We start from the raw sequence: 16095 nt of genomic DNA, 5'->3' as shown, positions 1-16095 counted from the left end.
GATCATATCATAGGACAAACCAAAATCTAAAATCCTTTCTCCACTTTCGTTTCTTTCTCCTATACCATAGCCTCCATGGATACTCTCAAATCCATCCCTACTAATGCCTACATGCCCATTAAGGTCACCGCCGATGAAAAGCCTATCTCCATAAGATATCCCTTGTACTACTCCATCTAAATCTTCCCAAAATTGATGCTTAATGGAATCATCTAAACCTACTTGAGGTGTATACACACTAATAATATTAATAATATTTATACCTAATACTAATTTAATATGTAAAATCCTATCACCCTTCCTACGGACCTCAACTACATTATCTATAAACTCATGACTCATAACAATCCCTACGCCATTCCTATTCCTATTTATTCCTGTATACCAAATCTTATATCCCCAAGGTTCTATCACTTTTGCTTTCTCACCTACCCATTTGGTCTCTTGTAGGCATAAAATATCAATCTTTCTCCTATACATAACATCTACTAACTCTACCAACTTACCAGTTAAAGACCCTATGTTCCAAGTGGCTAACCTAATTTTATGGTCTTGGACTAACTTCTTTACCCCCACCCGTCCAACAAAGTGAGGGAACCCTTGCCTATTTGACACCACACCCGGGCGCCGGTGTGACGCGTCGCTTCCGGGCGACGACCTAGCAACCCTTGCCCATTTATCACTGCCTCCGGGCCTAAAGAGTACAGCGCGTCGCTCAGTAGGGAACGCCCCAACGAAATTCTCATATTGGTTCATATTCATAGGGTATGACTAAGTTTTTATGCTGGCTGTCACAGGCCTACCGCAACCCTCCTCCTTTATCCGGGCTTGGGACCGGCAGTGTATAACTAAACAGTTAAGCCCATAAAAGAGTGAAAAGGATTTTTTTTTTAATTGTGAATTACTGGTGCACTTTTTATGTGTGCTAGAAAATACCCTTTTCTACTGGTGCTAAGCAAAATAGTGTCGATAAAAGAGGAGATTTTTAGCATGAGAGAGAGAGAGACCACCAAAAAGTAAAAAAGGATTTTTTTCAAATGCCAAATTACTGTTGTACATTTTATGCTAGAAAAAATTGTTTTTTTCTAGTGCACTTCTTTGTTGTGCCAGAAAAAAATTATTTATATTGGCACACTTTTTGTGTGTGCTAGAAAAAGTTTATTATGATAACACAATTCAGCTAATGCCAATATAACTCACTTTTTCACTAGCGCTAAGTAAAATAGCTCTAATGAAAATGCTCTTTCACTAGTGCACTGAGAGGGGACACGCCAGTAAAAAAAAGTATTTTCTTGTTGTGACAGTTTTTTAATAAATTTTGAATAGAAAACAAGAGGGGAAAAGGTTAAGATGGGTGTAGTATGGTTTAAGATATTTTGAGCATAGTTTGACGTAATTTAAGAGTCTAATAGTGAGGAAAGAAATGAAAGAACGTGGGAGGGGGCGAAGAGGAAGAGATAGAGTGAAGTTTATTCTCCCATGAATGAAAGGATCTACTCACAAGTCCTTTTTTTTAGAAAAAGAGAAAAGCTTTATTATATAGGAGATTGTAAAGGAGTCGAGCTGACCAAGAGGGAACATCAAAACTGCGTTGATATGTACATGATAACGGTGAAGAACAAAAAATGTGATACCTAATCAACCGAACAAGAGAGGAACAGATGTTTGCATGTGCGTGTTTGTGTGTGTGTGAACTGTGAAGTCATTTTTGAACGTTGATAGAATGAAAGAGTATCAAACTAGTAAGGTAATGTATGTGAGAACCAACGAAGGGCTTTGCTTGTCCGGTAGGAGCAATTAGTGCAAGTGTCACCTTGTATTGGGATGCTGCAGGTTAAAAACCCGATGGTATAGTTCTATAACTTATAGGAGTCTGCCTAACCCCAGCTTGCCTTTCAAAAAAAGGTAATGTTTATGAGAACCAAATTCAATAAAAAACTGCAACTAATCCTTAGTTCTTTAATTGAGGACTCATGAAACCATTAACATGGGATTTCAAAACTAAAATGATCGAATTTCTTTTCTATAAACTAATAGAGTTAACCACAAGAAGTATTTTTTAATCCAAGACAAAGAAAGTGTTGAGTAAAATTCACAGTCCAAATGTTCATAGATGTTTGTAAATGCGGAAGATCTATATGAAGTGCTAAAAGTGAAACTGGAATATTGAGAAATGTGTTACGACAATGAAGCCATACGTGATACTTCAAGTACAAGGTTTTGATGATGAGCAAGTGGAATCAACTGCATTTCAGCTAAGGCTATGAAGAAATTGAAGATTTCGATAAAGAATCTTTGAAGACTAGTGTGCAAATGTTTAATTCATTAAAAGTCTTAGATTCTTGTAAGAGCCTTACTTAGAGTGCATATTTAGGTTGCATTTCACCGTAAAAGTCTTTTAATAAACTTTTCTAAAAGAACCCCTCATGAAAATCTTTTTAGAAAACTCTTTTATTAAATTTTCATGTTTATTAGTCGACCAATAGACTTACCAGTCAACTAATCTTTTCGCGCCATATTTTCTAAAAAATCTTTTTTGTCAAATTAGTCGACCGAAGGTTTTATCAGTCGACTGGACAAAATGTCTGTTTTCTGGAAAATTAGCAGCAGTCGACTAATGGTTTTATCAGTCGACTGAACAGAACATGTGTTTTCTGAAAAATTTAGCAGCAGTCGACTAATGCTTTTATCAGTCGACCAGACAGAATGTTTGTTTTTCAGAAGATTTTAGCAGCAGTCGACTGAAAGGTTTTTCAGTCTATTGATGATATTATCAGTCGACTAATTTTTCTCTAGTCGACTAAGTTTCAAAAGTTCAGATTTTCAAACGGCTCGATTAACAGATCAGTCGACCGACAATAACTGTCAGTCTACTAATAATTAACTATTAGTCGACTAACTGGTGTTTCAGTCGACTAATTTTACCGTTTTCTGAAACTTCAAAAAGGCGTGTCTTTTCATTTTTCAAACGTTTTGATCGTTCAAAATAGACAGTTTTGACACCCTTTCATACCCTCAACGTATGGAAAACTTCAACTATAAATATGAGTGCATTTTATACTCAAAACAACAAGAATTCAGTTGATTTGAATCATTTACTTATTGCTTTTCACTCCTATTCAGTCAAATATTTGTTTTTTCACTCACTTGATATTTTCACTTCAGTTTTTCACTCAAATCTCTTTGAGAGATAGTGAATTCGTGAGTAGAGTATTTCAACAACCTCAAAAGCCAATTATATCTCATTCGCATTCAAAAGAAAGGCTCATAGGTTGTATTGTAAGTTGTTACTTATTTTCTGTAAAAAAGACTCCTTGGTGTAAAGGAGTTGTTTGCTTTCAGTAGGGTTGTTACTGAAAGTGGGACCGGTTTTGGTCTGTGTGATCTTGTAGTTGACAAGGTTGATAGTGAAAATCTCAAGCGGGTTTTGCTTGGGGACTGGATGTAGGTCGGGATAGACCGAACCAAGATAAAATCTTGTGTTCTTTGTGTGTTTGCTTTTCAATTTGCAAAATCCATCAATATTTCGCAAACAATTTTTAAAAGCACTATTCACCCCCCCTCTAGTGCTCGTTGCCTCGATCCTAGTGCACTTTCAAAATGTCCAAGCACTGTCAGTGTCATTGTTGGATGCCTCCATATTAGACACAATAAGCATAAATAGGGGTTGCTTCTGATTTTGATTGGTCAAGCATTTGCTGAATCTTGTCAAGGGTTTGATTTTTTCTGTAACAGGAAAAAAAATTGCCTATGAGAAAATTTGATATGATAACTTTTCTAAATGGATTTTTTTCACTTATTTTTATAGCATGAAAAAAATGGAATGGAAAATATTAAAAAAATATAAGAGGGGATGGGGGCGGTGGATGAGCCTCAGAGAGAGAGAGAGATCAACATTACTAAAGCAGGGGATCAACAAAGAGTTGACCCCGTGAGCAAACAACATACCCAAAACAAAGGGCAGAAAGAACGAAGGCAAAACAGAGAAAATAGAAGAACACAGAGATCAGCTAGGGTCTTGAGGAAGAGAGAGTGACTGAAGGGGGTGGATAACATGGGAAGAGATGCACAAAATTGAATATACATTAGCCAAGATGCAATGGACGAGCTTATTGAAGGCAACTGAAATTTGACGGAAGATCGCATTGTTGCGAGTCATCCACATATCCCACCAGGAAGTAAAAAGCTAAGTTCTCCAGATCAGTCGCCACCGCTTGCAACTGCAAACCTACGGCGGGCCCCACAGAAGGTCGAACGCAAAGGATTCCTGTCTCATGATGACTTCAGGCTGATTCCACATACTTTTAAAGAGATCCACAAAGATTGGGCAAGCCCAAAAGAGATGGTAGGTGGATTCTTTCGCCGCTTTGCAAAGGATGCACCTACTGAGATACTGAATACCCACCTTCTTTAGGAAGCTGTCAGTCTGGACCCTATCATGCAAAATTAACCAAGCTAAGAACCGAGAGCGGGGAGTTGGACCATTAGCCCATAAAAGGCGCTCAGGAAGCCAGTCAACCCCAGGAGAAAGAAGAGACCGATAAAGAGTTTTGGTGCAAAAAGCGCTACTAGGCGCAATTGCCTATTGCAAAAGTTGTGTGTCAGGGTCAGAATCACCATTTTGCATGAGGATGAAAGACATGGTCTTAAGCCAAATGCGACGCAGGTGCGAGATATGAAACTTGTGAAGACGACAGCTTTAGTGGATCGACTCAAGTGAACCATACTTAGCATGGAGCAGAGGAGCACACTGATTGCCTGGATGGTGCGCCATCCAACATTGCTTCACGACAAGAGCAATACTCCTTAGTCTGGGAGCAAAGATCCCTAGAGCAGCTATACACCTTAGTAACACCAATGAGTTCTATCCAACCAGGTGATGCTTAGTCCGAGGTTGGCAACCATACCAAAGGAAATCCGCCATCAAACGGGAGAACTTATCCTCTACACCAAAGGGCATCAGAATCATGGACAAAAAATTTCGGGATAGAGGGAAAGACGTGCCTAATAAGAGTAAGCCGATCGGTGATGAAAAGGTAAGAAGCCTGCCAGGAAGAAATTTTGGTCTGGACTTTTTGGATAGTGGCAGTTCAAGTGGCTGAGGGGATGCGCTTTATTTGCAAATGGAGACCCAGATAGGAAATAAGTAAATCCGAAGTTGTGCAACTAAAAATCTGTTGTCCGACGGCCAGCAATGAAGGGAAGGCATTGAACATAGACAAACAACATTTACTATCGTTAAGGGATAAACCCGAAAGAGAAAGGAAAAGATGAAGGATGAGCTTGAATCTCAACATCTGTTGCACGAAAGCTCGACCAAAAGGATCATGTCATCAGCATAGGTGAGAATATGATGGAGAAATTCCTGGATACCGATGGGATCAATTATGCCTTTATCCGCAACCCTTTTGAACAACATCATGAGACCCTCGGCAATGGCATTAAATAACAAAGGGGAGAGAGGACAACCTTGCCGAATACCACGCTTAAGTTTGAACTGCCTACCTCTTGCTTCATTAAGCTTAATCATAGAGTGAGCATTTAAAACCAGCTCGCTCACCCATCAAGAAAAATGGTGACTGATACTGAAGTTGGCTAACATGTGAAATAAGAAAGGCCAATGGACCGAGTCAAAGGTTTTATGGAAGTGTAGCCAAGAGCTTTCCATCATAAAAGACCGTTGATAGCCGAAATGTATTTAGCGTCAGCAAACTTAGATTGCATAGCTTTAGCTTGAGCTTGATCAATCGCCTGGACGAGAAGAGGACCAATAGTGTCGTCGACAGATGTCTAGACAGCATAAAGGGTCTTAAAATAGTGGAAAACCGCAGGTAAGACATTGTTGATGGAGTAGCTGACTCTCTCAATGGAGATAGAGGGAATAACGTTCCTCTTGTGGCAGTGCAAAGCATAGGAGTGAAAGAATCTAGTATTGTTGTCACTAGTCGCAAGCCAATACACACTCGCCCATTGTTTCCATCAAATTTCATCCTTGATCCGCCAGGTTTGCAGAAGTAAAGAAAGCTCAGTGGATCTGGCCTTTAAGCTTTGAAGAGTTGAATAAAAAAGGGAATATGAGAAAGGCATAGAATGATGAATGGTCAACAACTCTTGTTCTCAGAATTGCATATGCTGGAATTCACTGATATTATTATTCAGAAACCAAGCTTTGATGTCGTGGGTCAGGAAAAAAAGCTTCTCATGGCACGAAACAATGACTCTGATTATAGTAGAAGGCTTGCTCCACGAACGGTAGACCACAGAAAGTCTGACTCCTTTAGCCACCACTTTTCAAAGACGAAAGACCTTGCAGAGGTAAAGCCTTCCCCCCAATGAGTGACGACCTGGCTATGGTCTGAGATAGAAGGAGGAAGCATGAAGCAAGTGATGTTGGGGAGGATCTCCAGCAGATCGGGGGAGAGGAGCACTCGATCAAGCTGCCTGTAGCACAAACAAAATCTTCTATTCAACCACGAGAAAGGCTCGCCGGTAGGAGGAACAGGGTAAAGCTTGTTCTGTTGGACAAAATCCTGTAAACCCCACATAAAGGCAGGTGGAGAAATGGGAGAATTTGAGTCATGAATAGACAGCAAGTAGTTAAAGTCCCCCATAAGAAAGTGCAGCTCCCTAAAAGAACCGATAATCCTGCTCAAATCGGATTATAACGCTGGACGAAGGGGAGGACGATTGAGGCCATAAACAATAGTGACCACCGCGGGAGAGGCCCCCGCATTCAAGGAAATGGCAATCAAAAGAGAGAACAGACTATCGTCGACTTGGAAGATGCCTAAAGAAGACTTTTCGAGAATAAGAATACCACCAGCGTAGTGGACCGTGGGCTTAAATAAGAAGTCCACCCCTCTCCATATTTCAGAAATGACAGAGCGAGAGACTGCTTCCATTTTTGTTTTGCATAGGACAATGAGATTTGGCTTTTCTTGGTAAATTCAGTTTGCCAGGAACATATGCTTGGCCGGACAATTCAGTCCTTTGATATTCCAGCATAGAGCCTTCATAGCTGGAAGTCAGCAAAACTCTAAGGGATGCGAGCTCTAGCTGAACGCCGAGGAGAACCACCAGCAATGGAGGCCGAGGGGTGCGGGTTGCAACGACGCCCTCGGCGGGCAGAACAACGGTGCTTCAGGGAGGACACCGCCCCGACACCAGGTAAAGGGAATGAGGAGGGAGTCAGCATCTCAAGAACGACCCCATATAGGGGTGTCGTAGAGGAAGGGAGAAGGTTGGAGATCGCAGCAACATATACGAGCATGACACCTGAGATATGAAGCAATTGTTGTGAGGGAAGAGAAACTGCGAGAAGCCAGGCAACTTCATCAACTTTGATACCCAACGGAGAATAGAGAAGGCTTTACCCTACTGGAGGAAGAGCACCCACAAGAGATGAGTCTCCAGAGATAAAGGTAACCGGTTCCCAAGACGAACCGTGACCGACCATCAGATGCGAAGAAGGGTGACGACACACAGAGTCTGCGGGAGATAGGATGAAAGGAGTCTGTATGTGAATCACCATGTAGTTGATAACTCGATAGGATAGGGCATTGAAAACCATAACGTGAACTGTCAGGCCATCGAAACACCTGCATAGAAAAAGGATGTAGTGCGGGTTCGCAAAAAATTGATGCTTACGAGAGCCACACACGTCTCCAAGAGCTGTCATAAAATCATGCAAAACAGAAGCATGAGTGGAGGCGCAGACTGAAAATGGCACAACGGCCTTAACATGAGAGATATTGGAAACATGAGCATGGGAAAACAAGATGGTGGCAGACTGTTGGGCAGAAGTGTCATCATCATAGGTTGGATTCCCAAAAGCCTCGATAGAGCCAACCAAAGAGGCTCTTGGTGGCTGAAAGGATTGAGAACCGAGAAGCCACCTGCATGGAAAAAGGAAGGAGGGCGGATTCCAAAGTAAGGGGTTTCCGAGAAGAGCACCAACATCACCATGCACCGTCAAAGCACCTCGGGTAGGAGCGCCTGGAGAGAAAGGCTTAGAGAATCCTTGCAAACCGAGAGCTTGGGGAAACGAAAGGATGAAACACAACTTGCCAGAAGAGCAATCATCAGAGGGAGGATTTCCAATGTCCTTGGGAGCACCTACCAAAGACGATGATGGTGACAGAGAAGAGCGGGAAACGAGGGGGCCACCGGGCAAGCTGGAGCGGCCACCGAAAATAGAAGATGACGGAGATGGTGCCGCCACTGACGGTGCGAAGGCTTTTCTGGTGAACGACATGGGCAATGCAGGCGACTGGCTGATCGGAACCCAGATAGATCCGATTTTGAAAGCCAGAAAAGATGATTTGGGCTCATGCAGTTTGTCAACCTTCACTCAAGGAGAGAAGGAGGCGTGGCACCGGGGCATCTCAGATTGCCCACTAGCCTGGCAAGATATCAACTTTGACTGCAGAGAGCGATTAGGGGGGGTTGGGGCACGTGCGCACGCGCGCGCTCGAGAGAGAGAGAGAGAGAGAGAGAGAGAGAGAGAGAGAGAGAGAGAGAGAGAGAGAGAGAGAGCTGAAAATGGTGGCAGGTGGAAGGAAGAAGATGAAAACAACTCTTCTTGTGGCAGCCCATGGGATGAGATGTGTTATGGGTGAATGGTTGCCCTCATAAAAAAATCACACTTTTAAGAAAACTTTCTTTTCAAATTATTTTTTCTTCTTTGGAATAGTTGGAAAAGTTATCATTTTTTTCCTTAAGATGGGTTTCATCCTATGTCAATCCTAGCCATCCAGCTGAAGCATCTCCACCGCTAGGATTAGTCCATATCCATATGAAAATATGAACCAACCCTAGCCATCGATTGAACGGTTATGATTGAATGTAGGATGAAACCCATCCTATGCCAAAGGACTGGATCCATATCTTAGGGCATGCACTTTGTAAGGTATGCCTTTCCGTCGTCCGTGGGGATGTTCGCCTGATTAAGTAACCCATCCTTGCGTAGGTATGTTTGCCCACACCCAAAGCAATATATAACCTAAGGTTTTAGATACCAATTCATAAAATTCGGCAAGATCTTATGTTGTACTAAAAAATTATGTTTCTTTGAGAAATCTTGCCAAAATATTAAGCATATAAAAATAAACCATTTTATAAAGATTTTTATAAAAAATATGTGCAAATATAAATAATATAAATATTGAATGCAATGTTGTCAGAATTGGCTTTTGAACCGAACTATTTTTCAAAACTATTAAAAAAGTTTGTCAACCTGCACCTAAGGAGAGAAGAAGGCGTGGCGCCAGGGCATCTCAGATTGCCCACTAGCCTGACAATATATCAACTTCGGCTGCAGAGAGCGATTAGGGGGGGGGTTGGGGCATGCACGCGTGCGCGCACGAGAGAGAGAGAGAGAGAGAGAGAGAGAGAGAGAGAGAGAGAGAGAGAGAGAGAGAGAGAGAGAGATGAAAATGGTGGCAGGTGGAAGCAAGAAGATGAAAACAACTCTTCTTGTGGCAGCCCATGGGATGCAATGTGTTATGGGTGAATGGTTGCCTTCATAAAATAATCACACTTTTAAAAAAACTTTCTTTTCAAATTATTTTTTCTTCTTTGGAATAGTTGGAAAAGTTATCATTTTTTTTCCTTAAGATGGGTTTCATCCTATGTCAATCCTAGCCATCCAGCTGAAGCATCTCCACCGCTAGGATTAGTCCATATCCATATGAAAATATGAACCAACCCTAGCCATCGATTGAACGGTTATGATTGAATGTAGGATGAAACCCATCCTATGTCAAAGGACTGGATCCATATCTTAGGGCATGCACTTTGTAAGGTATGCCTTTCCGTCCGTGGGGATGTTCGCCTGATTAAGTAACCCATCCTTGCGTAGGTATGTTGGCCCACACCCAAAGCAATATATAACCTAAGGTTTTAGATACCAATTCCTAAAATTCGGCAAGATCTTATGTTGTACTAAAGAATTATGTTTTTTTGAGAAATCTTGCCAAAATATTAAACATATAAAAATAAACCATTTTATAAAGTTTTTTTATAAAAAATATGTGCAAATATAAATAATATAAATATTGAAAGCAATGTTGTCAGAATTGGCTTTTGAACCGAACTATTTTTCAAAACGATTAAAAAAGTTGGCCAATTGAGAACTGAAACGAATCGTTTCAAACCAGCCCATTTAAATTTTTTATTTTAAAATAAGTTCAAAAATATTTAAAAGTTAACAGATAGGGAAAAATATGAAAATACAAAAAGAAGTAAAATAATATGATTATTGTATCCAATCAAATTTTAAAACATGAATTTGATGCCTAAACAATAAAATAACCATTAAATAAATACGATTACCATAAAAAAATCTAAAATAGAAAGAAAACTGATTGAGCCGATTTTCAAGAAAATCGGTGTAAGGATCGATTCCATTTTGAACCTCCTGATTCAGACCCATTCGATTAGATTCTAACAGCAGTGATTGAAAGTGTATTTATCCTATTAATATGGTGATAAAAAAACATGACCTGAAAATAGGTGATATATGACAAATATCATATTTTTCTGGCAATATATTCTCTTCTTAAAATATGACAATCTTTTCGAAATATTTCTTATGTTTGTGAAATAGCCCAAAGGCTTTCCCTAGGGGTGACAACGGGTCAGGTTTGGTTCGGACCTGAGTGAAACCAAATCCATACCTGATTTGAGATGATGGTACCGAGTCCGAACCCGGGTCTAATCAGACTCCCCAAAAGAGAAACCATACCCAGATCCTATAAGGATTCCATGAACCAGATCCCGACCATACCCAGTAATATAATATTTTTTAACTTCTTTACATTGAAAATTTCCCGATCTTTACTCGAAACTCCGGTCCTGAGTCTGGTATGAAATTTCACAAACCACACTCGGATCCATATATTAATCAGACCCTTCGGGTCCGACCCAGATGCTATTCAGACCTTGTTTATCACCAAACCCTGACCTTACAGGGTGTGGTACGGATCGGGTCAGGGTCAAACCCGACCCATTGATACCCTACTTGCCCCCTCACTAATGAGGGAGTATTTTGGTCACTGTAGCTTGGCAAGGTAGACATAGAATCCAAATAGCGTCCTTGAACAAGAGTCAATGTACTATATACTTTACTCTAAAAAAAAGTAGACTTTAGGAATACCTAAACACAAAAAACTAGTTGGAGAGAAAAGCGATGGACGGCAAAAGTTCTAAAGGAGTATTGGAATATTGAACAAAAACAATCATGTAGTAATGAAGAGAATAAATAAATAGAATTATAAGTGGAAGGAAGAGATGCCTTGAGAGATGAAGAATATGTTAATGACCCAAAGGCCTATCTTTCTGCAACCGTGTTCTTGTTGCCCAAGGTTCGCATTTGAATCGGTATATATAAGCTAGAAATAAATACATGGATACTGTGATATATATATATATATATATATTGCACATTGTCATCTTTGCTTTCTACCTTCGACTCATTGTAATTATATAGTTATTGGAGCTTCAACATGACCAAAGGGCGACCTCTTTCCTTGCAGGTTCATCTTTCATCTGCCTTTTGCTGCTCTTTTCTTCTTCTTTGATATTGTTTTTCCTTCTTTGTTACCATATAACAAAATGATCTCTCTCTCTCTCTCTCGTGCTTGTTTTTGAATGCTTTCAGACAGTAGAGCTCAAGGTGAGGATGTGTTGCATGGGATGCGAGAGAGTTGTAAGAAAGGCAATACAGAAACTAAGAGGTAAGACATAAGCTATGTCTCGATGACACGCCATTTAGGAGGCGTGTCGTGACACGACACGATGAGATGACCATTAGACCTAAAGTCATTAATTTAATAATTTTAAAATATTTATTTATTATGTTTTAATAACTTTTTTAGTAAAATACATATATATATATATATTAAAACATAAAAAATTGATTTTTATTAATTTAAATATTCAAAAAACCATGTCGCCGTGTTTTATTCTTGAAAAACTTTTGAATTGTGCTTGTCGAACTCGAGCCACATATCGGTTCGTACCAGTGTTTTGTGACATAGGACACAAGCGATAGTGGATTCAGTTATTGGGCCTGAGCACCGAGCAAGGTATTTGGGCCACTAGGACTGTCAATGGGTCGGTTCATGGGCGGGTCAAGTTTAACCGGTACCCACGCATATAGCTAATAACCGGGTCCAAGAATAAAAAAAACATATCCGAATAAATAAATTTTTTCAAAATCACAAACCCGGATTGACTTATTAATGACCGGATCAGTAGCTGGTCGAGTCCATTTCGAAACATAGGTTTAGAAAGTAAAAATAAATTTTGTTCCTCACATTGTCAAAAAAGTAGGGGTGACAAAATCTGACCCGACCGGCCAACCCGCTTCTTAGCCGGGTTAGGGTTTGGCTTAAACGGGTTCGTATCGTAAACGGGTCGACCCGCCTAACCCGTTTATTAAACGGGTCGTGTTCGTATTAGGGGTATGCCAACCCGTCAACTCGTTTAATAAACGGGTTAGGTGGGCGGGTCAACCTGTTTACACGAACCCGTCAACCCACAACCCGTTTATATATATATATATATTAACTTATCTAACCCTAACTCTTAACGGGTCGGGTCAACCCGTTTACACAAACCCGTCAACCCGCAGCCCAAGACCTCTCCTCTCCAGTGGTGGTGTGCGCCTGTGCGGTTATCGCGTCTATGTTATCGGGTCGACCCGTTTAATAAACGGGTCACCGTGTCGTGTAATCGTGTTGTGTCGACTCGACCCGTTTATTAAATGGGTTAACCGTGTCATGTCGGGTTACCCGTTAAATAAATGGGTCGTGTTCGTGTTTGCCATATCCGACCCATTTAATAAACGGGTCATGTTCATGTTGAGGTATTCTGACCCGGCAACCCGACCCACCAACTCGCCGACCCGACCCGATTGCCAACCCTAAAAGAAGGATGCCTTGGAGTGTTGGCATATGCAAGTGGGTATGTGTTCAAATCCTCTTGGACGTGTGTGTATATATATATATATATATATATATATATATATATATATATATATATATATATATATAGTAATGGCTCCGTGCTAAATCAATTTGGTGCTAAACCCTGTGATAAATGGGTTTTTCAGGCTTTTTTTATTTTAAAGTTTAAAAAATCAACGGTCCAAAATTTTTGTCAATTTTCGAGGCTCGGTGTGGATTCTTAGTAAATCGACCATGCCCAACACATTTATGGGGCCGAAACTGCATAAAAAGCACCGAAGAAGCCCGAAAACCCATTTATCAAGCAGTTTAGCACCCACCCATTTTCATCTCTCTCTCTCTCTCTCTCTCTATATATATATATATATATATATATATATATATATATATATATATATATATATATATATATATATATATATATATATATATACTTGACCTGGATGCTGGTCCCGTCTGATACCCGATTTGGTGTAACTTGGCTACCCGACCCAATGATTGAAAATCAAAACCAGATCAAGACCCGAATTGAGCCGGGTCTAAAAGAAGAAACGCAAACCCGCTAAAAATTAATCAGGGTCTCATTTTGTTTTTACCAAATCCGGAAATATAGACCCGGGTCAGATTGGGTGTCCAACCAAACCCGACCTGCATGCTGACAGCCACCAAAATGTAACGTATCTCCTATCACTTTCCCGAGCAGGTTGTATGTTACCCCCTGAACACGGTGCCGCGTGTTCAGGGGTCCGAATGAGTGCCACGTGGCACTCATTCGGACCCCTGAACACGCGGCCCCGTGTTCTAGGGGGAACATACACCACCCTCTCATCACTTTCCCGTGTTACAAACATCATTAATGTCAGTTTTTACGAGTCTGCAATCCCTTATTTTATAAGTTTTTTTAATGATTTTTTGAATTAAATAATCAAATCCATCGATTCATCTCCATTTGGTTCGAACCTGAGTATTGGCGTGTACTATCCAGATATAATAATGTGGGTTGGATCTGGTCAAACCTACGTCATAGACCCGACCCATTTTCATCCTAGTCAAACTGTCAAAGAGATTCACCACTAAGGTAAACCCACGTGTACAGGTGTGGACAGCGTGGAGGTGGAGCTGGCACTTGAGAAGGTGACTGTGACAGGGTACGTGGACCGGAACAAGGTGCTGAAGGCGGTGCGGCGGAGCGGGAAGAAGGCGGAGTTCTGGCCCAACCCGAACATGCCCCTCTTCTACACCGGCGACAAGGACTACTACTACGACGACAAGGCCTACAGGGAGACATACAACTACTGGCGACATGGCTACAACGACGGCGACCGACAGGGCCGCACCCGCTCGGCCTACCGCCCCGACGACGGCGTCACCACCTTCTTCTCTGACGACAATGTCAAGGCCTGCGCCATCATGTGACCGCCAGCCTCTGCAAGGAGGAACAATGCCACCAACCAACCTCTCTCTCTCTTTCTCTTAATCAAGAATGTTTATGGGAATGTGTATAAAGTATAAAATGAATTCATGTTAATGAAGGCCATGACAGAGTGGTTTGTTTATTAATTGGTATATAGATACGTAAGTGCAAGTATATATACGTGCTTGATTATCTATAAGAGAGATTTTTATGTGCTTTTTTATAGGGATCGGGTAGGTTTTATGAGGTTTGAAATTTAAAGGTGTAAAATTCTTATAAATATCATAAATAGCTAAAATTTAAAAAATCATATTTTTAATAAAAAATACGCTCCAAGTGTCTTTTCCTAGGAAATTTACCATGTCGAATGTATCTGCAGGGTCAGATCTGCAAACAATATTTAAACGGAAAACCTCCCCATTCCCTCGCGCTATGTTGCAGTAGGAACAAAAGAGAGTAGGCAGCTACCCTTTACTTTTTTATATATAGAGAGAGAAAAAAAAGAGAGAAAGTGGTAGCTGCCTACAACTTTTTAGATCCTAATGGTATACATGAAAATTGTTAAAAAGACAGAAGCAAAAAAGAATGAGAATAATGGAAGCGATGTTTTACATGGTTCGGCGATTGCCTACGTTCACGGGAGAACAAGCATGCACACTTTTCATTATTTGAGTGATGCAGTTACAACACTGTGTATGGCCGAAAATAAAAGCAAATCTATCAACGGTGATAGGTACAACAGGGACGAGAAAGAACCAAATGTACTGTGTTCCAAGGAGGGCCAGATGGTCGAACGAGCAAATGTCGGGGGAGAGTATCGCAAAAGCGGTTGGCGATAAGGGAATATCAAAAGTGCAGCAACATATGTCACTTTTAACACTCCCCCTCAAGTCGAGCTCGATGTTAGTTAGCCCCAATTTGTCTCCAATGCTATGAAGTTTATCGTCACCGACAACCTTGGTGAATATATCGGTCCACTGATGACTGCTCTTGACGTACAGGGTGCATATTGTTCCAGCTTGAATTTTTTTCCTCACGAAATGGCAATCGATTTCGATATGCTTTGTTCGCTCGTGAAAAACTGGGTTTGCCCCTATGTGAATGGCAGTTTGATTATCACACCTCAGTTCTATAGGCTTGTCGTGGGGGAATCCTATGTCGTTAAGGAGGGCTTTAATCCATATAAGTGCATGATGCCGAAGCCATAGCTCGGTACTCGACTTCCGCACTTGATCTGACTACGACGTGTTGTTTCTTACTTCTCCATGTTACTAGGTTTCCTCCTACGAATGTGCAATACCCAGATGTGGACCTTCTATAATCTGAATCTCCCACCCAGTCGGTGTCCGCGTATCTGATAATTTCTGTGTGACCGTGCTTGCTCATGAGGATCTCTTTGCCTTAATGTATCTCAGGATCCTATGTGCAATGTCGAGGTGGGGCATCCTTGGACTGTGCATGAATTGGCTAATAAGGTTGACCGCGTATGTGATGTCGGGTCTAGTGATAGTGAGATATATTAAGCGTCCCACTAGTCTCTGAAAGTTGTTGATGTTTCGTACGGGGTCTTCTTCATCCTTGTTGACCGTATGGTTTTGTTCCATTGGTGTGCTGGTGGGTTTAGCTCCAAGCATGCATGTTTCCTTGAGGAGGTCCATTGCATATTTCCTTTGGCACAAAAATATCCCCTTGTTGGATCTGGCTACTTCTATG

At 41.0% G+C, this 16095-nt stretch overlaps 1 protein-coding gene across 1 annotated transcript; it reads left to right on the top strand.

The window, feature by feature from the left end:
* Positions 1-11665: 11665 nt before the first annotated feature.
* LOC149840058 (heavy metal-associated isoprenylated plant protein 44-like) lies at positions 11666-14508 on the top strand. The gene is made up of 2 exons (XM_090004331.1): positions 11666-11735; positions 14065-14508. The coding sequence occupies exons 1-2, from the start codon at positions 11681-11683 to the stop codon at positions 14382-14384; spliced, it is 375 nt and encodes a 124-aa protein (XP_089860457.1). The 5' UTR covers positions 11666-11680; the 3' UTR covers positions 14385-14508.
* The last annotated feature ends 1587 nt before the right edge of the window (positions 14509-16095 follow it).

This window comes from Nuphar pumila, chromosome 4, assembly GCF_984573655.1.
Source record: "Nuphar pumila chromosome 4, dmNupPumi1.hap1.1, whole genome shotgun sequence".
In the NCBI taxonomy this organism is placed as follows: Eukaryota; Viridiplantae; Streptophyta; class Magnoliopsida; order Nymphaeales; family Nymphaeaceae; genus Nuphar; species Nuphar pumila.
Note: the sequence above shows the minus strand (reverse complement) of the source record. Positions and strands in the feature narration are given on the sequence as shown.

Excerpts from the sequence above, each read along its gene's own strand:
- LOC149840058 (XM_090004331.1), top strand. The coding sequence starts at position 11,681 with ATGTGTTGCATGGGATGCGAGAGAGTTGTAAGAAAGGCAATACAGAAA. Across the intron at positions 11,736-14,064 it reads GGCAATACAGAAACTAAGAG|GTGTGGACAGCGTGGAGGTG; the intron begins GTAAGACATAAG and ends CCACGTGTACAG.